This window comes from Sabethes cyaneus, chromosome 2, assembly GCF_943734655.1.
Source record: "Sabethes cyaneus chromosome 2, idSabCyanKW18_F2, whole genome shotgun sequence".
In the NCBI taxonomy this organism is placed as follows: Eukaryota; Metazoa; Arthropoda; class Insecta; order Diptera; family Culicidae; genus Sabethes; species Sabethes cyaneus.
Window position 1 is genome coordinate 21,526,107 of NC_071354.1, and position 27,610 is coordinate 21,553,716.

General features: G+C 39.6%; 1 protein-coding gene across 1 annotated transcript; it reads right to left on the minus strand.

The window, feature by feature from the left end:
• Nucleotides 1-2,031: 2,031 nt before the first annotated feature.
• On the minus strand, nucleotides 2,032-27,542 carry LOC128738591 (aquaporin-like). Its single transcript, XM_053833842.1, has 4 exons — nucleotides 27,203-27,542; nucleotides 2,970-3,224; nucleotides 2,613-2,906; nucleotides 2,032-2,546 (listed from the first exon to the last, which is right to left on the minus strand). Exons 2-4 carry the CDS (start codon nucleotides 3,222-3,224, stop codon nucleotides 2,337-2,339), a joined length of 759 nt encoding a protein of 252 aa, XP_053689817.1. The 5' UTR covers nucleotides 27,203-27,542; the 3' UTR covers nucleotides 2,032-2,336.
• Between the last annotated feature and the right edge of the window lie 68 nt (nucleotides 27,543-27,610).

A 27,610-nucleotide genomic window follows, 5' to 3' on the forward strand; every position in this document is an offset into this window, starting at 1 on the left:
TTCAATGCTAAGGATTTCAGACGCGTTTGAAACTTGCAGGGGACTTCGACAAGGCCATGGTATTTCCTGTCTCCTGTTCAACATCGCCCTGAAAGGTGTTATGAAACAAGTGGGTTTTAACATGCGGGGCACGATCTTCAACAAATCTAGCCACTTTATTTACCAAGTATCTGTTAGTAGGAGGAACCGAGCGCGATTGATCTCGCATAGGCAATAGTGTGGTAGTCGACGGAGACGAGTTCGAGGTGGTGGACGAATTTGTATACCTCGGGTCGTTGATGAGATCGAATAACAACTGTAGCAGAGAAATATGCAGACGTATTCTTGCCGGAAGTCATGCTTACTACGGACTCCACAGGACCCTAATGTCTGGTGGGACGCACACCTTATTCAATCTAGCAAAACAAACACTGCACAGTTCTCAAATGGTAGGAAAAAGTTGGGACCTCAAACCAAAAATTGTGTTGTGGATTGACACAGCCAAAGCGCTCTAACACTTAAACGATGGAAGAAAATACTAGATGGGGATTTAATCGGACATTTGAGTATTCTGAATCTTTTACCTTTTGGTCCAGCTGCGGAAATAAACAGTGATTGGATGGAACCTAGAACCAACTCATCCCATACACGGTAAACGAACGGTATGAGATGAGGGGGAATCTAGCGTACGCAGTGGCTCAATCAAGTTCTATTCTAACGGATCATAAATGGGGGTTAAAATAGTTAGAAGAATTTTCCAGGCAAAGTTAGTTGTTATTATAGAATGCACAAGCTCTTGGTCAAGTGATTGATCCCAATTGGCCATGACTTTTTGGCAGGTTTGGCATGCATTTTTCGCTTCGATTTTGCTCTTTTGATTACTGCACCTCAGCCAAGAAAAATTTGAAAAAGTGGTGTATGGGGCATTTGTAGAACAAGTAATTGTCTAAGATATTGCTGAAGAAATGTTTTATCTTTTATATTTACGGTGCTATAAGTCTGCTACCAATGGCATTGTAGCCCTATAGCACCGTAAATACAGAAGATAAAACATTGCTTTTTTTGGCAATATTGTAGACAATTACTTGTTCTACAAATGCCAAATACATCACTTTTTCAAATTTTGCTTGGCTGAGGTGCAGTAATCAAAAGGTCAAAATCAAAGCGAAAAATGCATGCCAAACCTGCCAAAAAGTCATGGCCAATTGGGATCAATCACTTGACCAAACAAAAAGAATTATAACGCCGAGTATTAAAATTACTCAAAAGTTGCTGCGCCTCAATAGGAGAGACCTCAGCACATTTAACGGGCTCATGACAGGACATTGTTCGAGCAAATATCATCTACGAAATCTTGGTTTTGTACAAGATTTGTCGTTTTTGCAACCTCGAAAGCAAAACCTCGGAATACCTGCTCTGTAATTGCGGAGCACTAATAGGATACAGGCTGCAGTATCTCAAAAAGGGCATATTGGAGCCGTGGGAGATCTGGCTTATGTTGCCGATAAGGGTAACTCGGTTTATAAATCAAGTTATCCCTTATTGGCACCTGTCTTGCTCCAGCTTCTAGGCTATCACTTTATCAATAAGTGATATACGTAAGCTTGAAGCGCACAAAAAACGAAATGAACAATAGTCAAAATAATGGACGCAGTGGTTCAGTACCTATCAGAAGAGGAGAGGAAAAGTTTCGAAACCAAATAACATGTGATCGTTCGAGAAAAAAACTCACAATACTTCAAATTTTTCTATCTTTGCCATAGCCCATTCTCGATAATAATCTGTCAGCAATCTGTCGAGGATGAATGACGGAGTAATACAATGTGAAGGTAGAGCATTCCGCCAGTGGTTTGACCTCGAAGCCTAAAAATAGAACACTGGGTTTTTACTCGTTCACTAACCGGAAAAGTGTTACCGGCAAAAGAGTCGGAAGATACTGTTTTCTTAAAATTTGTTTTCACAGTTGCTGTTCGATTCTTTACATAAAAAGACACAATTCGTAATGTGCTTCTTTTTCTTTGACGATGAGGAGCAATAATAGTCATATCCTCTAAAAAATTCAATATCTTTATTTTGAATTAAACCAACGTATCCTAGTAAATATGTAACAGTTTAAAAAGTAACATTGCTTTCCTATACCTATGAGTCTATAGATAGTTGCACTCGTTACGTTCATCTTCTCATCTCTAGTTTTGCAACTGTAAGTAAGCGCTAATTCCTGTCTATTTGAGGAGGTTTGGAGTGACATTATGAATAGAGTGAAATGCAGCCTTTGTTTCGCTTTTGTGGGTACTCCAAATTCGACATTCTTTCTATTTTGTATAATATACGCTTTGGATTTGGTGTTGAGCATTGTTCTACTTCTCGGTATTCAGGGCAGTTAGCTCGCTTGGCGAGGCCGTAATCTGTTGGACTTCACGTCGGAATACGGTTTTGTACAGGAAAGCGACACTGAAGGCGGCACTCAGTGGTCCCAGCCAGTATACCCAGTGTGCTGTCCAGACTCCGTTCCACAGAACCGGACCAAGCGAACGGGCTGGGTTCATGCTGGCACCAGTGTAGGGACCCTACAGTAAAAAATAAGACTTTTAGTATTTTACTAAAATAAATTGGAAATTTTTAGTAAAACTTACGGCAGCAACCGCCAGGCAGCCGATCGTGAAACCGAACTTCAGCGCAACCGAATCGTGATGCTTGGCATTACGAGGATCCCAGACTCCACAGCAAACCAACACGAGAACGCCTGTGGCCAGGTATTCAATACCAACGGCTTGAGCCAGACTGATTCGTGGATTCGGACTGGTCACACAGAAACCGGCTCCGTTTTCCAGTGCAGTTGTGAACACATCCGACGGGGTTAGCAGCTTCAACGCTCCGAATCCCATGAAGGCTCCAATAATCTGAGCAGCAACGTACCCGAGAGCCATCTGCGAAAGTCTCATCAAATCATCAGTTTTTCATCGGTTAATTTCCCGGCGATTGGTACTTACCTTGGTAGATACCATGTCGTACACCCAAGCGGCCACGGTCACCGCCGGATTGAGATGCGAACCCGACACACACCCGAACACCTGCACGATGATCATGACCACCAAACCGAAGTTGATGCACAGCTCGAAATGCGAGGGCGTATGGCCCAGTCCTCCTACGCAGCCCATGCATCCTAGCAACACCAACAGACCGGTGCCGATCAGTTCCGCCAGCAGAATCGCGATGTTGTCTAGGGTTGATTTCTTCATGCTCATCTGTGCAAACGAGAAATGACAATTTTCAAAATTTAATTCTTTTTTCACAGGAAATATTATTGGATGGGGTTTACCATATAAAATAAGGTAACATTATTTTATTTAACCTTTTGGTTAAAGTTCAGCTCGGTTGAGTTTGTTATTTGCGTCACGATTAGACTAAATCTTATGTAAGTGCATGTTTCTAAGTAGCACAAACTAGTGTTGATTACTCTACTAACGATTGAAATAGAAAACGTAAACAACAGAAGAGTAGACAACAGAACATTAGCTGCTTAGTGTTGGTGTCTTATCAGGCTGTTATAGGACACTCAACTGGCGGTTAGCGCCAGTTGCAGGAGATTTTAGATCATCGAGGACCGATGTAATTAGGGTTCAAGTGGGTACCATATAAGCGGATTGAGTTCAGTGCGAGATTGCTCTGAAATCGATAAAAAAATCAGGCCGCTACTCGCCGGAGGTGACCATCCTTCGTAAACTAGTAAAGTAAAATAACTTTGCCATACCTTCATCCTATCTGTCCTCTTGGCCTCCAATGATAACGCCATCGAGTTGTTTGTACAGTGATTTCTTCTCTTTATTGCACGCAACGGGTTACCGCAGAAGCACTTGTGATGTTGATAAGTGAATTGTACGCTATATAATCGTAAAAAAAATTATGGTTCACAGCAATAAAGTAGCGACGAGCTTGATTTTTTTAATCACATGCATGCCATTTTAACGCAAATACCTAAGTAGCAACCAAAAACCGGTGGTACTTCCGCAACAACGCATTAGCCAGCTTCGTAAAAGACTTCACTTGATTTTGATAATCAATCGCGAGTGAACTTTTCAGATTCGACAGAAAAGCAAATTTATTCCAAAAAATGGAATAACAAGATTGTTTAAAACAAAACAAAACTTCACACTGAGAGTGGCGACTATTCCAATCAACACTTTTACTAATACTTTCACTGCTCTGAAATCACTACCCAACGCCAACGGTAACCCGCTTTCATGGCGCAAGCAAGTACCTGCTTACTAGTTATACCGAATTCGTTTATTCAACTTGGTTAACAATTGGGTAAACATATTGTATTCATTTGATGGTATATTACATCGCTTAGTGTAATTTGAATAGGGTAATGGACCTATTTTGGCCATAACAGTTTATGAAAATAAGGCCATTTTGTTTTTTTACTTTTTTGCCGTTTGAATTTTGACTTTTAATTTTTGACATTCTAGTGTTTGATTAGGCTTTTGATTTTTGATGTTGGTTTTTTCATTTGACTTCTAAATTTTAATTTTGACTTTTATTTCGTAAATGCTCGAATTTTCAATTGAATCTTTATATTTTTACCTTTGACTTTGGCATTTTAATTATGACTTTAAACTTTTAACTTTTCATTTTTGGCGCTTTACTTTTGATTTTCAATTAAAGTTTTAACTTTTGTGTTTTACACTTCCAACCAGGAACGTAAAATGTACTGGTTGGTGACAAAAATTTGAAGATATTTACCATTCTTTCTTGCTACCAATCTTGCGACACGTTACTGGTACACAAGCACCGAAAAGAAATGCAAGAACAACGCATCTCTTGGTCTACGTGTCATACTCGGGGAGAAGATGTCACCAGTCTTGGAGATACTTTTTTGTATTCTCTTTTGCTGTTGCGCAGTAAACCAAACATACAGCTTTCCCCCAAACAACACGGTTTTAAATAAGAAGGTTCCCAATACACCATATTCTCTATCATTGCTCCATACTATTCCAACTACAACTGTAAGCAAAAAGCGACTAATGCATGTCATTTCTACACGACATTTTGTATGAATGGTCGGCTGACATACGAAAATGTTTGCTTATTATCATGTACGTATTCAGGCTAATCTCGACACGTTCAAGAGATAGGCACTGTCGATACAGAAACAGTACAGAGCGATGGTATTGGCTAGCATATGACATGGTATTGCATGCTAGTGAATGTAGAGAAAAAATGTAACCGTTTCGGTTCCTGCTTCCAACCCTTGACTTTGAAGTCCATTGTTAACTCCGATTATAAATTCAATTATAGTTATAATTTCAGTTTAGTTTTAAGTCTCCTTCAAGTCGAAAATATTTTTAAAATTTTTGTAGAACTAAAAGAAAAATCTTTCGTTATTCTTAAAGTTATACAAAGTTTACAGTGAGGGATCTATAATATATGAAATGGAGGTCCTGAAAATATGGACTGTTATCGGTTTATTGATAAAATAAGTTTACCCTTGTTAATATACATATCAAAAAGAATATTTTTGTAAGCAAAATTGCTTTTTCAAACAAATTCGTAATACACATTAAATGAAATTTTCGTCTAGATACAAAAACGTTGTCAAACGAACTGATTTCTTGTGGAAGATGAATAAATTTAATAAACTCTAATTCGCACTCTTAATTAGATTTACGGAATCTGTGCTTGAATTAAGCGTCGTGATAAACAGCTCTGGTAGCAGGTGCGGCCTTTGCTTTTTAAGTCTCAAAGCCACATATGAAAATGACAATACGGAAAACATGGTGCTTCTCTAACTGTTGTTATAAAAAAATAAACTATAAAAATCATTCAAATATTTTTATCATTCCCTGTTTTTGAGAAAACGCCAGTGTCCGGGCATAGAGGTCTGCCCGGCCACACAGAACTCCCCCTATACCTAGACCTACACACTTAAAAAGTTCGGTAAAAATTGATTGATTATCAAATAACTGTGCACATTCTTTCCCTTCTTTTGGCTTCCATGTTATTTGTTTACAAAATAAAGCCATTTTGCGGAATGTCAAAGATACATAGGTGAAACTAACAAAATTTCTGACACGTGAGCGCCAAGAATTTACAAATTCGTCCACCAAGAGTGCCACAACATAAGCAAAAGTTTGTTCCAATCTATACCTATAAAAATGGATTTCTGTCTGTTTGTTCGTATGTTCCTTATAGAATCGAAAACTACTGAGCCGATCGGCGTGAAAATTTACATGTAGCGGTTTTTGGGGAACGTTCTTATGATGGTTAGAAACCCCTCCCTCCACTAAAAGGGGGACTCCTATTCAAATAAAATACAAATTTCTGCATAACTCGAGCATAACTAGAGAACTGGTCAAGCAAATGGAACCAACTTTGGTATGTGGGGGTTTTAGGAGGCAGGATTTTTTTCTATGATGAATTAGGACCCCTCCCTCTTTGAGGAGGGGAGGCTCCCATACAAACGAAATACAAATTTCCTCATAACTCGAGAATTAATCAAGCAACTGGAACCAAATTAGGACCCCTCCCCTGTTTAAGAGGGGGCTGCCATACAAATGAATGATCTAAGGTTGAGCTCCTCAGAAACTTGCCAAACTCGAGATTGTGACAAAGGTCATCCGAGATTCACGATTCATGTACAACACTGTTTAATTTGTGGCAATACGAAGTTTGTCGGATCAGCTAGTTCTAAATAAAGCAAGCTTTAACAGTATACGCAGACGGTCCTCCTAGGCTGAACATCGGGCAGCTAGGTAATCCGTAATCTGCCGACAACTACGTGCGAATACTGGATGAGACACTACCTTCTTCCGAGGATTTAGGTGCCTCAAAACTCCAAGACGGTTGGGGTAGAATACGCTCGGCCGTCGGAGAGGTACTAGGTGCAGCATCCCGGAGTATCCAAAATGATTGGTTTGATGGCGAATACCAACAAGCGGTGGAGAGAAAAAAATGGCTTGGAAATGGGACGGAAGTTAACCTGACCTCCTAGAAGTTAAACGAGAAATCGGGATGCTGAAGGTCAACAAAGCCGCTGGTAAGGACCGCTTACCGGCAGAACTGTATAAACGTGGCCCAGAAGCGCTGACAACGGCTCTACACTAGGTAATTTCTAAAATTTGGGAGAAAGAGAGGCTACCGGAGGAATGAATGGAAGGAGTTGGTTGTCCCACCTGTAAAAACGGTGATCGGCCCGACTGTTGCAACAATCGCGGCATAATGATGGTAAACGCCACCTGCAAGGTACTCTCCCATAACCTGTTACGCCGACAGTCACCGATAGCACAAGGTTTCGTAGGGAATTATCAGCCGGGGTTCACGGGGACTCGCGCCACTGCGAACCAAATTTTCACCATCCGACAGATCTTGCAGAAATGTCGAGACTACAACGTGCCCATGTATCACATCTTTATTGATTTCAAAGCAGCATACGATACAGTCGATCGAGACCAACTATGGCAGATAATGCACGAACACGGTTTTCCGGATAAACTGAGGCAACTAATCACACGGGAACTCTCTCGTGTCACTTTGAGACATGGCTTTGAGACCTATCGAAACGAGGGGCACGGTTTTCCAAGGGTAGCCAAATCCTAGGCTTTGCAGATAGCTTCGAAATCATAGCCAGAAACTTAACGATGACCGTGGCAATCTACGCCAAACTGAGAGCGGAGTCTTAGAGGATTGGGCTAAAAATAAATGTATCGAAGACCAAATACATGAAAGGAGGAGGCTCTAAGGAAACAAACGCGTGCCTATCACCCCTATGGACGATGACCGATGACAGTGATGAACATAAAGCGATAGATGAGTTTGTGTATTTGGGATCGTTGGAGACCGTGAACAACAACACTAGTAAGGAGACCCAGCGGTGCATTCAAGCGGGAAATCGTGCTTATTTTGCCCTTCGCAGAAGGCTACGATCAAGAAGTAGGTATACGCCGCTGTACGAAGGTGATGATGATATAAAACCCTTGTTAGACCAGTAGTTTATGGAATTGAAACCGTGACGATACTCACGGGAGACATAGGGCACGCCCTTGCAGTGTTCGAGTGGAAGGTACTGCGGACGATATTTGGTGAAGCACGAGCTCACGCATTGTTTGGAGAGATTCCTATCGTACTCACCTACTTTACATTACTTTTACGGCGATAACCCACTCTTCGAATCCGAATTTAGGAGTCGTCTGCACTGTTTTAGCATCCTCGTCAACAGCGCTCATCCAACGGGTACGGGGTCTGCCCCTAAGTCGACGGCCTCTGTCGGGTTCTCTGCTGAATATTGCTTTCGCTGGTCTCCCATCCGGCATCTTTGCTACGTGGCCAGACAGCATATCTTTTAATATGTCGCCAAGAATTGATCGCAGGATCTTACGCTCAAAAGCACCAAGAACTCATCGGTCGCTCTCTTTCAACGTCGACGCTTCGTGGCCGTAAAGTACGGGGCTTTAGGCTACTGGACCTCAGCTGGCAACGTAATTCGTAGAAGACCCTGTTGACGACTGCTATCCGTCTTTTTACTTCACAGCTTACATCATTGTCATATGTCACTAATGTACCCAGGTAAACAAATTCCTCGACCACTACAAAAATCTCCATCTATCTCCACCGCAATTCTAACACTCGAAGAGCTACCTCGCTCTCTGCCAGCCCTCATATACTTCGTTTGGGCAGAGTTTAAGACCTGCCCAATCCTCGTAGTTTCCTCCTTAAGATGTGTGTACGCCTCTTCGACAACTCTACGCTTGAAAACAATATTCAAGCATAATCCGCCACAGCTTATTTCGTTTAACTGTATCGTACGCTGTCTTGGAATCTATAAACAAATGGTGAGCCTGCAAGTTGAATTCTCGGAATTTGTTCGGAGAATCGGTCGCAAGATGACTATTTGGTCCGTCGTTGAGCGTCCCTCTTGAAAACCGCTCTGGTATTTGCCATAATGCTTTCCTGCAACGTTCTCAGTCTATGAAACAGGATACGGGAGAGAATTTGGTATACAAAATTGAGGAGAGTAATGTCCCAATAATTGCTGCATTCTAGTCGATGGTCGTTTTTGTAAATAGGGCATATGTAACCTTCCAATCAGTCCGTAGTCCGCCTCAGTCCATACCTTTAGTATAACCTGATGGATTGCACAATACAACCGTTCACACCCGACTTTCAAAAGTTCAGTGGGGACGCCGTCCTTACCAGCTACTACTGCAGTTTTTAAGCTCTCTAGCTGCATTTCTGACCTCGTCCAGGGTTGATCGAGCCACTGCTTGTCCATTATTCTCAATATCCGGTTTCTGTTGACAGCTCCATCTTGTTCACCATTTAACAGTACATCGAAATGTTGTTTCCAACGCCTGGCCACTTCCGATCTTTCGGGAATCAGATTCTCCGCATCGTGCCGCTCGAAGCAATTCTCCGCCTCCGTCAGAACGCTAGCCCACTGTTGGTATTTTTTACGACGGTGAAGTCTCTGTTCGGTAGCTCTAGCATCTCGGTATCTCTCTCTAGACTGATGTGTCACAGTTGCACAGTGGCTGCAGCAGTAATACCTGACACGTCCCGCGCTGTATTACTGATCGCGTGGTGGATGTGCCTCGTTTGTTCGTTCAGGTTCTCCTCAAGTTCGATCCGCTTATCAGTCTTCCGAGAGTACTTTGAGCAACTTCTTCCGCTGATAACCGCCGAATGCTCAGTCGTATCTTCCTGGTTGGACTGGTAAACGGCTCGGTGTCTCGTGCCTTATCAGTGCCTTGTGCACATGTAGGCATAAAATAGACCATACAGTGATTCATAGCCTCTTATTCAGCAACTCCTATTCCTACCTCCTCGTGGTATCAGCCGGGATACGACCAACTTTGGTGGAGATCGGGTAACCAATCCCGGTGCAAGCCAAGGTCGTATGCTGACACGAAAGGAGGGCTCTTTAGAGCTTCGTTGGCCTTCAGGGGTTGGTGTAGCAGGCTTTGCAAGCTCTCACCACGAAAAATACTAAAGCACAGAACGAACGAAGCACGAAGAACAAGGAAATTCGGACTGGAACAATTGGCCCACGCGATGAAAAAGGACTATGGATTGGAAACTCGGGACGTGGAACTGCCGATCTCTCAACTTCCAAGGGAGCACTCGACTAAGCCCCCGTACAAAGTACACCCTGTACAAGACGCGCATGAAACCGGTTGTCCTCTACGGGCATGAAACATGGACAATGCTCGAGGAGGACCTGCGAATGCTCGAAGTTTTGAACGACTTAGAACGATCTTCGGCGGCGCACAGGAGAACGAAGTATGGCGGAGGCGGAGGATGAACCATGAACTCGCACAGCTCCATGGCGAACCCAGTATCCAAAAGGTGGCTAAAGTTGGACGGATACTACGGGTAGGGCATGTTGCAAGAATGCCGGACAACTACTTTGCAAAGATGGTGTTTGCCTCAAATTCGGTAGGAACAAGACGACCAGGAGCGCAGCGTACACGGTGTCCAAGTAATTGGAGATCGGTAGCCCACAAGCGAGTTAACTGGAGAAACCTTGTTCAACAGGCTTTGATGACAAGTCGCCTAAGAAGAAAAAGAAAAAAATCCAATAATGAGTGTAGTACCTCACGGTGTTTAAAATACCGTTATTAAAAAATAAAATAGGCCATTTAAACGAAATATGCCAGTTGGTTTGTATTGCTATCCTACATCTCTGAGCCAATTTTTAAAAAAATCGACCGATGAATTTTTGAGTTACGCCCTTTTGAAATTTTAAAGGGCAGATTGCTCATATAAAGTAAATAAAAATCTTCAATGACATTTCCAAAATGAACGTAAATCACAACCGGTATTGATTTTTTATGCAACATATGCCCATTGCGGACCATTTTAGGAGTTTTACGCTGTATCGGGACTAACCGGAAATGTTCCGGATAAAGTTATCGCTGTGGAAAATAGCCAGTATCGAACATGAACAAATACTTATCATGCGGCACCTCAAATTACGCCAGAATTTAGAAACTAGATCACTGACAGTCAAAACAATAACCTAGCACCACGTTGGTTATATCTGGACAAGTTCCGGGGACTTCCGGGAACACCCAGACAAGTGGCCAATTTCGTCCATTAACAAAAACCTATCGTGCGACACTAGCATTCAATAACTATATCAATGGAAGCCAAATCTGCTATCTAGGGTTAGATTTGGTCATATCTGGACATATTTGGGGGACCCCGGCAACCCCTGGGAAGTCAATAACATAATGTTGTACATTTTTGATAATAAAGACATGTTCGGAATTGGCCATTGTGGTTCTTGGTACTCAATTTGGCTAACTTGGATTTATTTTAAAAGTTTTAGTGTGATTTAAGGTGTCGTATGATGAGTTTTTGTTCATTTTCAAAATTGCTCATTTCCTAGGGTTTTCCGGAGTCCCCCAAACATGTCCAGATATGACCAAGCTTGAGCCTAGATAGTAAATTTGGCTTTTATTGAACTAGTTATTGAATTCTAGTGTGATTTAAGGTGCAACACGATAAGTTTTTGTTTATGGACAAAACTGGCCACTGGTCTGGGTGCTCCCGGAAGTACCAGGAACTTGTCCATATATAACCAACGTGGCGCTAGGTAGTTGATCTGACTGTTAGTGATCTAGTTTTTAAATTCTGGAGTAATTTGAGGTGCCGCATAAGTATTTGTTCATGTTTGATACTGGCTATTTCCCACAGCGATAACTTTATCCGGAACATTTCCGGTTAGTCCCAATACAGCGTAAAACTCCTAAAATGGTCGGCAGTGGGCATATGTTGCATAAAAAATCAATACCGGCTGTGATTTACGTTCATTTTGAAAGTGTCTTTGAAGATTTTTATTTACTTTATATGAGCAATCTGCTCTTTAAAACTTCAAAAGGGCGTAACTCAAAAATTAATCGATCGATTTTTTTAAAAATTGGCTCAGAGGTGAAGGATGGCAATACAAACCAACTGACATTTTTCGTTTAAATGGCCTATTTTATTTTTTAATAACGGTATTTGAACACCGTGACCTATATTATTGGATTATTAACATTAGAACCCCCGAGAAAAATTAAAGAGTCTAATACAGAAAAAATGAGGAAAGCTTTAGAAGTCTAAATTAGTTCCAAATTAGACCTAAATTAACAGAATATTTATATTTATATTGAAACAAATACAAAAAATATCAAAATTATTGGTGTAGTAATATCCCAGCCAGCACAAACTCGTATATTAAAGTACAAAAATTATCGTAAATATCTCTTAATAAACTCGGAATCGTAACTAATGCTTCATAAAGTGCGCCCAAGTTGATTTTCTTTCGTATATAATGACAGTAACTGACACACATACGATATTCAAGCACATAATCGTATAGCAGCACGGAGCGAGCCGGGCTTAATCGGATATTATCGTATATAGTTACTTATATAACTGACACGTGTATATTTATTTCTCATCACGTATATTGCCTCCAAAATAGTACAAATATGCCAGTTTTGCCGCATCAAATACGATTTATTACCATGTATATCTGAACGTAATGCTGATTTTTAACTTTTTTATACATATAAAAATGCTAGCTGGGATAATTATGAATAGGAAATTTATGACTCGCCTTCATCTATAATTTATATTATGAAATATTGAATAAAACTCTTTACTTCGATAAAAAATATTCGATATATACACACTAGGTAGCAGTCCAAAAGCTACTTTCGCTGCATAGTTGAAGAAAACTACTTTGTAACCAAGCTAGGCGACTATTATCTACCAGTAAGTGGATCTTGTCTATAAACAGAACACAAGTCGCTAAAACGGGGCGCCAACACTTGATTGAAAAGTACTTCTTTATCGCTATATCAATGAACTAGTTCCGGACTTTTAATTGTTTCTCCAGACTATCGATTAGATCGATTACTTATTGGAATGCAATGTACCCAATTCGAAACCGTCACTCATCGCTGTCACTGTTGACTGTTCATAAAACCGGAAACATCTCTTAATTCCTTCATGATTGGCCCCATGAAAATTATTCTGGTTTGACGATTTGCGCTGGGGGGACTGGGTCAACAGAAAAATACGACACCGATAAATCTTTTAGGAGACAGCAAAAGATAAATCTCTCATACAAAAGCATATATTTTGGTCACTGTCAGTGGGGAATTAAGACTCACTTGGTAGGATTAAATGCAAACAAAAACCATATTATAATTATCGATTCACGACGTTAAGCGCTTAAGGAGACAAAGTACAAGACAACCCACATCGGAATCTTGCACCCTTTTTTTGAATGCATTTATTTGTTATCAATCTGGCTGACGTGCGGTGACCCGAATCGAACACGAGACGACCATGAGACGAATTTCTGGTTTTCGAACTGATAAACGGGGCGCAGTGATTGTTTTTGAAACCGTACGTAGGTGCTTGCTTTCGTAAATCATTGTGCCCTCACCTATTACGGTTAGCAACCTTTTTCGCAATACCTTTTTTGCTAGCAACAGCAGCCAGTGAAAATCAGTTCTGGTTTAAAACAATGGTAAACCGATTTTCATCAGATAGGGTAAAGTGACAATTTGAATCACATTGGATGGGAACAAAAGTTTGTTCGGGGAAGAAGTTTGTTATCTAATTATTGCTACTGTAACTGATTCTGCAAGCACGTGCAAGTAGGTACAAAGTATATCAGATTTTGTACATTGAAATAATGTTTAGCATCGAATGTTTCGAAAGTCGGGCTAGTTTATTTACATCACAGTCCAATGGATATTTATAAGCATCCTGTTTGAGTCACGAATTTGTGTCCGCTTGTGTCACACTCAACTCGCTCGATGGGAGTAGCAAACAAATTATATAATTACTATTATGGCTAAGCAATGAATTTGGCGGCGGCTGTTTATTATTCCAGCCGATGATTTGTTTGGCCTCGTCTCTGTGATTTGTTCTACAAAACGACATAGGTTTTATACCCACAATAAATTACAATCCTTATCAAATGAGAAGTCACTCCGAGGTAGCACTCTGTGTCTTATATTTATATAGACATCACTTATAGTAATTATAAACCCAACCTCGTGCATCAGATTTTATTACATGACGGTTCATCGCGCGGTTATCACTTCACTCGACGTCCACTGAAAAGGAAACTGACATTATCACACAATTCTTTCCAGCTCTTGTTTGCCTGTGACGATCATTCAGAGTTGTGTCATATTCAATGTATTTCTCGTCAAATTATTTACTAAAAGAAATAGTAATTCCTTTCATTCGTGACCCGTTTATCGCAAGGCCATGCACTAGCAGCTGCTCGGCGGAATCCATCAATCTCAATTATGTGACGGCTTTTGTTGATAACTGAACAGAAATACCTGTTCCATATACATATATGTAATCGATGAATAGTAATACACCCAAAATTGACAATGAAATTTTGATCTAATTTCCAATTATGACTGGCAACTAATCTACAACATTTATTAGAAATGTGGAGTTCTTAGTAACCTTTGTAATCTTATCAGATGTAATCTGAGAACAACGTAATGCTCAACATTCAAAGTGTCGTTCACAAAGGACGTTCGCTATTGTTCGATGATTCCGAACCGTTGGGCTGACGTCCTTTACGGACATCGTCCAATCGTATGAACCAAACGTACAAAGTTCAACCCTGACGTAACAGTCAAACAGAAGGCTCGGCTTTACTTCAGTAAACAGACTAACTGTTGTACCCAGCAGGCGACGGAGCAAATAATTTACCATGCACGTGCCGATAAATCCGCATTCTTATATTTTGCTTCGTAAAGTTACAATCTATTTCGAGAAGTACACATACGAAATACGATAACCGCGAGCAAAGACCAACGACGACGACCGACGGCGGTCGGCGACGGGCGTGAAAATGCTTTAATCTCTCTGGAGGGGTCTATAAATTGTAGACCTTCACCTTGTCGTGTGTTTGTTTCAAACATCCAGAGACAACTGAAACTGAACATGTCAACCGCCAAGACAACCGTCAACGGTGACAACGACAATGACGCACCTACCATGTGGATGCTGATGCCTGGGCCGGCGTCACGTGCGTTTGAAAATGTTCATCTCGCGGCGGTACAAATGTTCGGTTAACGTTCTTAAATTAGTCTTGATCCGGTTATGGGGTAAGGCTGCTCTGAACATTTCGCTAAGTGGATACCGAAATAGTAGCCTGCCAAGGATCAAGATTTTTCAAAAGCAGAACAGAAGCACTTTCGCCGTTGTATTGGATTTTTTTGTGTTTTGGCAAACGGCAAACTTTATTTTTAAAAATACACATCTCCAAAAGCCAATCGGCGCCACTGCCAGTACAGTAGGTTGTTACAGCGAGCGCGTGGATAGTTTTCGTTTTTTTCCCGCCACTCTCAAGCAACATACTTGCGCCGCAGCGCGGTGGTGGGTCGACAATTAGCTTTAATGTGTTGTTCTAAGACTGCAAATATTACGCTACAGTACTGCATTCGATGACTACATGGAGAGCTTTTTTTTATCAAGAAATAATGCATGCCTTATCAATTTTGTGGATTTTTTTGCTTCTGTCAGCTGAGTATGAATGCAATTGTAAAAATGTCAGCTGTCTGCTGGGCAAACAAGCAACCTGATGAAAGTAAAAAATAGCAGTGATGATAATCTAACATTTTACTACTCTCATACGGCACGGTGAATAAATCGGCGAAACACTTACTAACTGAAACCACTAAATAAATCAGAGAAACACTAACTGTTTTCAATAATCAAAATGGAAATAGTTAATGATTTATTCCATTATTCCATAATCAAATAATTCCATAATGATAATTAACAAAGTTACATATCATCTTCATAAATCATGACAATCAAAAAATTAGAAATGAGATATATATCATTAGCAAATAGCATGAACAGCAGTGGACCTAGTTGGAAACCCTGTGGTACGATGAAATTAACGTTCACTACTGACGATAAGTAAAGTAAGTGAATGGGCCAAATTGATTGAAGATCAATTAGGTTAAATGAAATTAGATTTTCAATTTGTGAGGATGGAATACTTCGAATAATGTAAGTGCAATGTAAATAAATTGTAAAGCCAAAATAGGAGATAGACTAATTTTTTCACTACTGTTTTCAATATAAACTGGATACCATCTTCTTTTAATGCATGCAAAGTATTTAGAAAAACTAAAATTTTCACTAAAAAAAATTTGAAAGCTTGAAATTGGATTAATTTTTTCGGGGAAGAGACACGACCAGACAAAATATTTCGGAAAACTAACGGTAAACATATTTCAGTAACAATCCTAAAATGTTTCTGGCAAAGACTGGAGTGCCATACACTCATCCTGTTCATGTTAGAAATTTAAATACCGACTATATAAAATGACCAACCTTTAATCCGTAAGATAACCAGGATATTCCAAGTAAATCAGCTACTGTTCAAGTCCACGGTCCTGCCACCAATCAGTTAAGTTCGTGTGAGCGCGCATCGTTTCAGTTTGTCTTATTCACTAGTACCAGTAAGACAATACCTCGTAGTAAAGCAGGCCCAGGCCCAGCAAACAATTTGGTTGGTATATCTCGGTTGCAACTGAGAGATACGAAATCGTATCCGCACGGAAAAGTTATATTTCAAACCACATAAGAATAACATGTAAGTACCAAAGTAAAGGCAATGTACTATCTTACATTCTAACGGGTGGCATCTGAAATTTTGGAATTTTTTTCTCAAGCTGTCAAAAAAAGGCAAAGATACATGAAGAAGATCTGATTTACCGAAATCAAAGATACATTATCCATTGTTGAAAAAAAATTAGTGTACATTTGAAAACGGCCCGTAATCGGCTGTTCGGCGAAGCTTTCGTTTGACGTCGAAATAGGAGCGTTGTTCGGCCGTCATGTCAACTTTGTGATTGCCTCTCTTGTTTCTACCAATCAACTGGTTGCAATTCGTGGCTCTCCAGTTATTTTTGTACACCAAGGAACTCAAAATCACGCAGAAATCTTCGATCGGGTGCACTAAGACAGATTTTTCGGGTCGTGGCTTTTGGGTAAAAATGGGATCGAATGGGTATTCAGCAACGATTGTGCTTTTTTGGCGTAATGCGATGATGCTCTTTCCGGTCAAAAGACGTATTGTCCATCTGGATGATGTTTTTGTTGAAACGGGATCAAAATTTTCTTCGAACAGTTGTCTGGTGCATCTTAATTGATAGCCAAACCAGAGGGCTTGTTGGTGAAGAAACGGGAAAGAGAATGATGTCTTTCTGCGTGCATAATTTTGGCTGATATTCCACTACCTTGCTTGCGAATAGTTTTTGGGCATCTTAGGATATGGTAAACAGTCGAAGCCGCAACATATTTGCTTTTTAAATGTTGTACCGTGTACTTTTTGCCGATATTTCTGTTGCAGTTCGTAGAAGTATACAACGCGCTCCCGAAATGCTTCTTGTTTCGACGCCATTTTTAGCAAAACTGGGCAAGCATAAACAAAACAAAAAATATTAACAAAAAGAGGAGAGAGTGAGAGAGAGAGCTAACACATACATACTCTCATTTCTCTTTAAGCTCGTTTGTTGTAGAGCATAAGGGCCGCGAAAAAATTCCAAAAATTTAGTTGCCACCCCTTTTAGAACAGTTTTTAGAGCACGTAACCTAATACTCCTTAATATACGATTAAGCTATAACTAAATATTACAATGATCTATACTGCTTTTCAATTTCCAGTCTTAAGTTGTATATGAGGACCCGCACGACTGCAAAACAACGTATTGTTTACTTTGCATTGACATATGCCAATCATTACTTATGCAATTGTAATGTAAATGTGACAGGTATACGGCTTAATGTGGACTTTCTATTACGATCTTGTGTTATAAATATGGGTGGTTGTAGGGTCGTATTCAATAACCTCCACGATATCCCAACCCTGCAGAGAGAAAAGCTGACAGTTTGCGTATAAACAACGAAAAGAGCAGAGGTCCCAGATTGTTTTCTTGCGGTACCCCAAAGATGTTGATTCGATCTTCATGCTCACTGCAGTAATTTGTATGATAGGAATGTAGCCACTTATAGACCAGTAGCGAAACTCCCAGTGTTGGAACATTTTCGGACCTCTCAACCGTCCTGTTAGGTTCGGGGTACGATGCTGGTCTAATAAGCTAGCCGTCGTATGTTCGAATCTCGGCTGAGCGGTGCTTCCAGAGTCAGTAGGATCGTTGCACTAGCACCGTAATTTTCCTGTACTGGGAACGTCGTGCAAATCGACGGGATAATCATGGCAGATTGATGGCTCCGATGGTATCCCGTTTGTATTGAAATCAGTAATGAAAAAACTAGTCTATCTCCTACTGTGGTTTCTCAATTTATCATTGTTGATCCCGATTATTAAATGTAGTCAAATGATTACCGAGTTGTCTTAACATCCTGCCGTGAATTTGGAGGTTCCACTGATCCAGACGAGCTTTAATTAGAAGTTAGTATTACAGAAGGACAGCGACCGGACACCGTTCTTCTAAACTGGAGAGGCTGCAGCGTACCGTAGCTTAGGTTTAATTCGCTCTTTAAACAATTGCCGAAGAAAACGTTCTGTGCAATCGATGTTAACATCAAGTATTACAGCTCATTGCAGAGCAGAGAATGCATTTTGGTGCCTAACGGGTGGTAACTAAAATTTTGGAATTTTTTCGAGGCCTCTATGCATAACAATAAGGAGCTCAGAGAGAAATGAGAATGTGTCGGTGGTAGCTCTCTATCTCCTATTTCTGCCAGTATTTTCTGTTTTGCTTATGTTTGCCAAGTTTTACTTAAAATGGCGTCAAAACAAGAAGCATTTCGCGAGTACATTGTACACTTCTACGAATTGCACAAAGATCTCAGCAAAAAGTATACGGTACAACATTTTAAAAGTGTCAAATGTTCACTAATTTTTTTTCAACAATGGACAATGCATCTTAAATTTCAGTAAATCAAATCTTCTTCATATATCTGTGTCTTTTTTGACAGCTTGAGAAGAAACTCCAACATTTTAGTTGCCACCCGTTATTATAACATTCTAAATTGCTCACAAAAATCGAAAAAACTGTGACTGACTATCTGCTTCTTGAAAAAAATTATTTTTTTCTGTTCTTCACTATGCCATTATCCTTTAGTGACACTAATTTCACGATATCGTTGTTTTGTTCCTGAGTTATTGTCAAAAACGACGGATTATATAGCGTCGTTGATCGTTACATTTTCGGTCATAGCTCAGGAACAAAAACAATGCTACCATGAATTTTTTGTTACTAAATTAACGAAGATTTCGAACATAGTTTTTCATACTTTTCCTCGGTGTTTTTAACCACCGAATTTTGCAAATTTTTGTCGATTTTTAAATGAAAAAATAACCGAAAAAGCCACTCGAATTTAAAAATCGCTGAAAAACCGCGTAATTCGAAAATTATGTAAAAAATGGCGGTAATTCGAAAAATGATGTAACAAAACCGTGTAAAAAATCGTCATAAAAAACCGCGGCAATTCAAAAATCATAAAAATAAACCGTGTAAAAAGAGACTTGTGTGCAATTCGAAAAATAATTAGATCCTCATTTTTGTTACTATTTAGTATGTAACCAGCCTTTGCTACAGCCAACTTAATCATTTGTCCGTATGAGCATTCAGAATCGACTAACCATTGTTTGAAGAAAAGTCAAGCAACGAGAAATAAAATCACATTTTCACTTGCTGGTATATTTATTCTGCTCGGTTAGATGGCCCTCTGAAGTTTCCAGTTCTCGACACTATTGTTTTTTGCACAAAAATACAACTTACGTTTATGAGTCGTGTGCGTGCTGGTGTTTGAGTCCGTTGTCCGATACCGTTTATTTTGCTTAATTCGTAGTATACAATGTGTCCTGAGGACATCCTTCGGGCTTCGGCCCACAATCGCCTTTGCCGTGTATTCTTAGCTACAGAGTACCTACTGCTTGTGGCTGGCTTTTCGTTTCAATTGCACCAGCTTGTGAGCCAACCTTACCTTATTAGTTTCGATAAGCTATTACTCCCCGGGCAGATTGCTTGAGGACCCACTTATTGATAGCTCGTATTGCGGTCTCGAAGTTACCGCAGTGACGGCAAAGAATGATAGTAATGATTTGCGCCACTGATACTTGATCTTCTCACAAAACGTAGTTATATCGCGGCAGAATATCGAAATCACATCCGATTTGTACTACAGCTTAGAGTCTTCTGTCCAGTCGTTTGCACTCGAGTCGACTCATATCGACTTGCTGCAACTGGAGCTTCCCACCAGAACTCCTCTCAGACTTGTCCAAACATGAAATAATTTTAGTTTGGTGATTAATGATAAGTAGATTACTTGTTTAGCGGTGTCAGGGTGGCACACAGTCCCAGTATTAGTCAAAGGGTATTTTATTTAAACTGTACATATAAGTTGCTTTATCGATTATTTCATATTAGTATTTTTTATTAGATTTGACCGAAATTCAGACGTTCTTCATAATCCTTACAACTACTCTTTCACTATCTTTTAAACTGTTTTGCATTTACCTTTTAATAGTATCGAAATGCTGAGAAAAAATTTACAGATTTACATTAGATAGTCCACCCAAGATTTATCATAAATTACCTTTACCTGAGAAAATTATAAATATATGTCCAATTTTATTGGCCACTCCTCCTGTTGCCAAGCAGACTTTTACTTTTCCATATAGGGTACGGGAGGGTATTTTCAGCAGGTTTAAAATTCAGCCTATTTGCCGACATACAATTTCAATTTTCAAGACTGTGAGTAATCTACTATTTTTTATTCAAAGATCGTCAAAACCACCTGTTCTTCCACTAGAACTAGGCCATAGGATAGATGCCATCGCTTAATGGGCCGAAAATACCCTCCCGTGCCCTAGTTTGTGATCATAGACCTATCTCAGAAGAAGTAGAAGAGAAAAAAAATCTACGCGTGCCGCGCTGGTCATTATCACCGCGAGCACGCGTGCAAAGGATGTTAGAAGAGTGCTGTGCGTGTAAAAGACAAATAAGAACCTACAGCAATTTTTCTCGTCACAAACTCCAAAACAGATCATCCGATAGGAGAATAATAATGACACATTTGTACATACATGTCTAGCCGATTAAAGATTGATGTTTTGTGAAAGGTGTTGAACGATCGGTTCATTCAACAGGAAACCAGCAGTCATTAACTTTTCGTTGTAGAGCCCAATTTCAGAAGCAGTTTTTGGGCCCAAAAACGGGGCTCTGTTTATAGAAATGTATTCACTGCATTTTTCTTGCCAATATGAACACAGCGAATATATTTTCGTAAACAAAATTTTTGATTCAAACAAAAAAACTGCTTTTGAAATTTGCAGAATCGATGACGACTAATTTCACATTAACGGGAAATTAGCAGTCATTAACTTTTCGTCGGAGAGCCCAATTGAGAAAGCAATTTTTGGGCCCAACAGCGGGGTTCTGTTTATAAAAATGTAAATATTGCTTTCTTCTTGCCAATCTGAACATAGCGGATATATTTTCATGAACAGAATTTTTGTTTCAAACAAAAAACTGCTTTTGAAATTGGCAGAATCGATGACGACTAATTTCACCTTAAAGAAAAATGACAACAAAGAATCTAGATTTGGTCGTGGAGTCCCCCTACCCACATCGTTCATGATAGTTTGATTGAATGAAGGTGTTATGATCTAGCCATGCATAACATATATTTCCCAGTCAGAACAAAAGCGAAATTCAGAAGTATATCAATTCCAAACAAACCAACCAATTTACGATGATAATTGATTGATTAAATGTTTGATTTATATAGTTCTTTGCGTGCATAATGCACAGTGGCTTGCGACTACAACTGGTAGGTCAAAAGGCAAATTGTTTAAATTAAGACATTCTTGTTCATAAGTCATTTCCACGTTTGTCTAGTTTGGTGTTTGGTGTTTGTCTAGTTGACTTGGATTAAAGTCAGTTCATAATTATCGTATTTTACGGTTTATCAAAGGTCTTATATGAGCTCGGCCATTTATATTTCTTTTTTCTCTACACCTTTTGCCTTTCACACTTTTGTTTTGAAGTGCCATGAAAATCTATGTTTTTGTTTTATTCAATTTTTTCTGTCAGATAGGAGCAAATGAACACAAAAAATTCATCCAGTTCCAACCCGGATTGAATAAACTAATTCGCCATAAGTTTGTATAACCTAGATTAACCTAGAAAATTCTGTTCACCCAAAGATATAAAAGAATTTTCTCATTCGTCTGCACCTTAGTATTCAGCATTGAAAACACCTTAGTATTCAGCATTACCGAAAGAAGCGGCTTTTTATATAAAACTACATGAGTTCAAACAGCATTTGATTGTTAATTCAATTCAATTTTATCACAAATCAAAACCAAAAGACTAATTTGAGATTTTTTGTCTAACTACATTCTTGTCCACTGTGGCTGCAGATGATTTCTTTTTCTTGAGTTTAATTAGATTAGGTTATTTTACTAAAAAATCAACACTAGCAGGTAGATTCGCTTCAATGTACCGTGGCGGCTATTGGAAATACAAACACAGACGAACCGACATGACATCACGATCCCATATGTTCTCCTTAGAAAGTTTGTGTCTGAAATTTTGAAACTAAATACGTTAAACAGTAACACCATCTGTATAACGAATCGGCATTTATCTTCTAAGAGTAGTTAACAAGTGCGGTACAATATCATTTATGACTAAGCGATCGACGCGAAAAAAAAACTAAACTGGCTAAAAGCACCTAGGGAATGTTTAAAGACCATCATATAGAATACATTTTGTTGCAGCAATCATTTGCAAAAGCGTCTTAGAGAGACTCAAGAAGTCAATTTCGGAGTTGTTTTTTATACGTGTCAGACCGTGTCCATCGCACGCGATGATCTACTATGCAATGTTTGATGTATGAATTCGTGCAGATAAAATTAATCAACTTTATCATACTTTTTTAGGAGAAATTTAATGAAAACGTGAATGAAAATAACAGAACTAGCCTACAGTGCTAATTTAAGATAAATAGAGCCGAAAACTAAAAACGTTTATTAACTCTGTAATGTGGTTCAAATGTGGTTCTCTATCACCTCTTGAAGTATTTACACCGAGCTACCTAACACCCTGTATAATTAAAGGGATATATAAATAAAAAAGAGCGAGATAGGGAGATAAAAAGCGAGGAAGATAAAAAAAGCGACATAGAGAGCGCGTACAAGGGACACAGAAAGAAAGACAAAGAAAGATAGAGAAAGACAAATACAGAAATTCAATCTCCAAAACGTGCAGAATGACGCATGATTTTCGGATTCTGTTCTACGAAAATACACCATGAATAATAGTCATGATATCACGAACCAACATAATCACGGTACAACGTAATAGAAGATCATGAAGTATTATTAATGATTTTGAGCTGCCTGTTATAGCAGTTCAATCATGATTTCATAGTAATTCAAACTTCATGATTTCATGATATTATTCATGGTATCGTAATTGGATAGAGATAGATTGGATAGAGATAGCAACAGATAGAGAGACACATATATTGATAGGAGAGAGAGAGAGAGAGAGAGAGAGAGAGAGAGAGATCACTTTTTGCGCAAAGCACACTGACATTGGGTTTGAATTTGGATTGGACTGACTTTAGATTTGAATTTGGATTTAATTTTGGACTTGATCTTTAAGTTGAACTCGAGTTGTGACCTGTAATTAGTATGTAACTGGACAAGAAAAGAAATTAATATCTGGGCTCATTAAGATCTTAAATTAAACTGGAAAATGAATTTAAATTAAACGCAAAACTGGTCTTGCATATCGACGTATTTTACGCACTTGAAATTTATCTTAAAATCAGAGCTGAAATTGAGCTTGACTTATAAATGAAAGTTTATTTAAAATTAGACATGAAAGCGGACTAAAAAATATGCTTGAAATTTTACTGGAAACTAGACACGAAAATTAAACTCGAAGTAGGACTAAAAATTGGGTTCCAAATTGGAACCAAACAGAACTTGAAATTGGGCTTGTAATTAGACACAATATTTCACCTAAAATCCGGTTTGAAAATGGACAAAAATTGGACTTAAGTTTGGACCAATTTAAACTTGAAGCTTTACAGCAAATTGAACTCAAAGTTGAACGTTAAATGACATTGGAAATGAGACTTCAAATTGGACTTGAAATTAGACATAAAAGAGGACTTGAAATAGAACTTAAAATTAACTGAAATAAAAGGAAAGCCTTGGGTATAAACGTCTTTAAGACTTGACCCTCCTTTATCGACAGACTTCTTAGTCAATTTTTAGAGTACATGACAATTTTACGGGGCTAGTGCAATGATCTTACTAACTCTAACAGCACCGCCTAGCCTAGATTTGAACATATGACGACTCGCTTGTTAGACCATCGTACTTCGAAGCGAACTGGACGAGTTTCAAAGAATTAATTGAACTAAAAACCAGAACTTGGACCAGAAATCAAATTTATGCTTTCCGACAAATCCTCCAAAAATGCCAGGAGTACTACGTGCCCATGCATTATATTTTCGTGGATTTCAGGGCAGCATGCGATACAGTTGAGCGCGAACAGCTATGGCAGATATTACGAGAGTAACCAACTCCTAGCCTTCACAGACGACTTCGACAGCATTACTAGAAACCTTGTGACGACGGAGGCAATCTACGCCAGACTAAAAACGAAGGCTAGGAGGATTGGGTTACAAATTGATGCGTCGAAAACCAAATATATGATAAGAAGACGCTCCAGAGAAAGCAAAGTTTGCTTCCCACGGATAGAGAGCCATTGACGGCAATGAACTCGAAGTGGTTGATGAGTTCGTATATTTTGGATCTCTTGACACCGCCGACATCTCCTTCAAGGAGCATACCCAGCTAGCCCCAACTCGTATATCAATGTACGAAAACTATCGTAAATATCTCCGAACAAACTCGAAATCGTAACTAAAGCTGGATAAAGTGGGATCAAGTTGATTTTCTGTCGTATATAATGATAATGACTGGCATACATACGATTTTCAGCACAAAATCGTAGAGTAGTACGGAGCGAGTCGCGCTTAATCGGATATTATCGTATATAAATACTTATATAGTCGTAACGCTAAAAATTATTCGTAATCACGTATATCGCCTCCAAAATAGTGCGGATATGCCAATTTTGCGCATGAAATACGATTTATTTAGCGTGTATATCTGTTTGTAATGCTGATTTTGACCTCTTTTATACATATGAAAATGCTAGCTGGGTACGCCGCCGCACAAAGCCTTAATGTACAAAACGTTAATCAGACCAGTACGGAATTAAGACAGTAACTTTGCTTACGGAAGACATATACGTGCACTTGCCGTATTTGAACGAAAGGCGTTGCGGACTATTTTTTGCGGAGTACTAACGGATACCAAAGAGTGGCGTAGGCGTATGAACCACAAGTTGCAGGCACTACTTGGAGAGATTCCCATCGTATACCTGGCGAAAGTTGGAAGACTACGGTGGGCCGGCCACGTCGCAAGGATGCCGGATGACTGTGCAGTGAATTCCGTTCTCTTCAAGAACCCCATCGGCACCACCAGGAATAGAGGCGGACCAAACGTTTTAGACCAAATTGAAGCCGATTTGCGTGTGTCGAAACGCGCAACGAATTGGTGACGAGTGGCCCAGGACCGAGTACAGTGGAGAGGAATTCTTGTTACGGCAAGAATCTCGGCAAGGACTCTCGACTGGTAGAAGTGAGTATTCAATTCTGCTCAACTTTTTCAACAAAATATTTTTTATTGCTTTCAAATGCTCTACAAAGTAATTCAGTATAAGAAAATACAATTTTTTCTGAAGACCGTTTTTCGGGAAGAGCTGAAAACTAATAAAGCGTTAATAAACAGTGGAATTAAGTCACGACAACGAGTCAATTCCTATAGCTAATGACATATAGTGATGGCATAACAAAGGTTGCTTTCACCGCTAAGTCGATTTTTTGGTATTGTAGAAGAAATGCTATCTGAATTTTTGTCGAAAATTGCCGAGAAATCTTTTTTGCATGTTGGTCAACAATGATTGGTTCAAAAGTTAAAATTTTTTGAGACAAGCAATGTCGAAGATAATCGAAAAATTTTCTTGGGTTTGTTTTGTGAAAAATTAGTGACCCCAATTACATTGGAAACCAGTTGTGGAATTTGTCATAATTTCAAACGGTAATCTACGGAATTACAGGCAAACAGGTCAGACTTTCTGTCGGTCTTTAGCTTAAGTTTTAGAAAATAATTATACAGATTACAGCTTTTACAGCTTTTTGATGATAAAGAAATCAGCACCACAATCTTTTTAGTGCGTTCATAACATTGTTACAGTCTGTTTTAGATCCTGCAAAAGGTCCAAACCTCGCGAATGTTTGGAGCAAGATAATTCGTTGAAATTTCCCATAAGAATACTTATTTGATTTGACATTCCTTCCTTCGTTTTTTTTGTTCTAAGCAAAAGGAAAACATGACGCCTTCCCTATGCAAATATTTCGATGGAGACGCCCTATTATTTTTCTCTATACAAATCTGCGAGACTGCTGGTTGAGATGGTTGAATGTGTAACTTTTCTCCTCCATTGAGGTTAGTTATTCCGACTGAAGTAATCTCACTTGTTTTCGTTACGTCAATTCGTTTTTTTTTGTTCTTCATGTTCCTTCATAATCTAGAACGATTAAACTTTGATTTTAATCTTAGAGATTAATTTTACGAAGCTTTTCACAAAACAATGATGCGAGAGGACGATCGAACAACAACAATTTCGAATCACTCTTTTACGTAACACTGCAAATGGCCTTATTTTGGGCCAGCACATCGTTCTATAGAACCTACGACTGAAGATGCCTTTCACACTGTTCCAACTGCACACTTTTTGTAGAGCTACCGAAACAGGTTCCGAGTTGTTTACGCATATGGGTGCACCGGGTCGTACATCGAACTGCTGCTTTTTTTTTGTTTTCAATTCCAAATAATTTATTCCACACAGTAGTAGCTGCTTTAAGCGCCGCGAAGGTAATACAGTTTACGTCTAGCCTCTATCAATTTGTCCGATGACCGAACACAAAAACGCTTGTCCTTTCTTCGATACCATACAAAACGTTCAGTTCGATGGATAAAAACAATCCCCTCGCTGGATACCCACCCCGCATTCCATCCCCGCTAATCATACACAATACTTTAGATATCGAAACTTACATGCTTAATGGAACACCACCTTGCAGGTAACTTAGTAGTGGACAAATTGACACAACACTTCACACACCTGTTTTTCGCTCAGTTTCGGACACGCACGGATTAGGAACCGCTCCGCTAATGGCCGTACGAAAGTTCTCTTGATCGGAACGCTTCCTGCGTGAACCGCCACCGGGATCGGACTGACTGACTGTGCCTGACTGATGGCTTTCGCCGGATGCGCCGAAGTTCTACTGAGAGGAAGTGCTAACCGTGTACCGCCTTACGTACTGCTGCCGGGCTACTGATAATGGAGCTTCTTGAGGCGGTGGCGGTGCACTTTGGCGCTAGCGTCGACGCGAAACCCCTGCACAGTGGCTGTAAGTGTTTACCGGAGGGGCCGAGAAGTGGACGCCGATGATAGCCGCACGG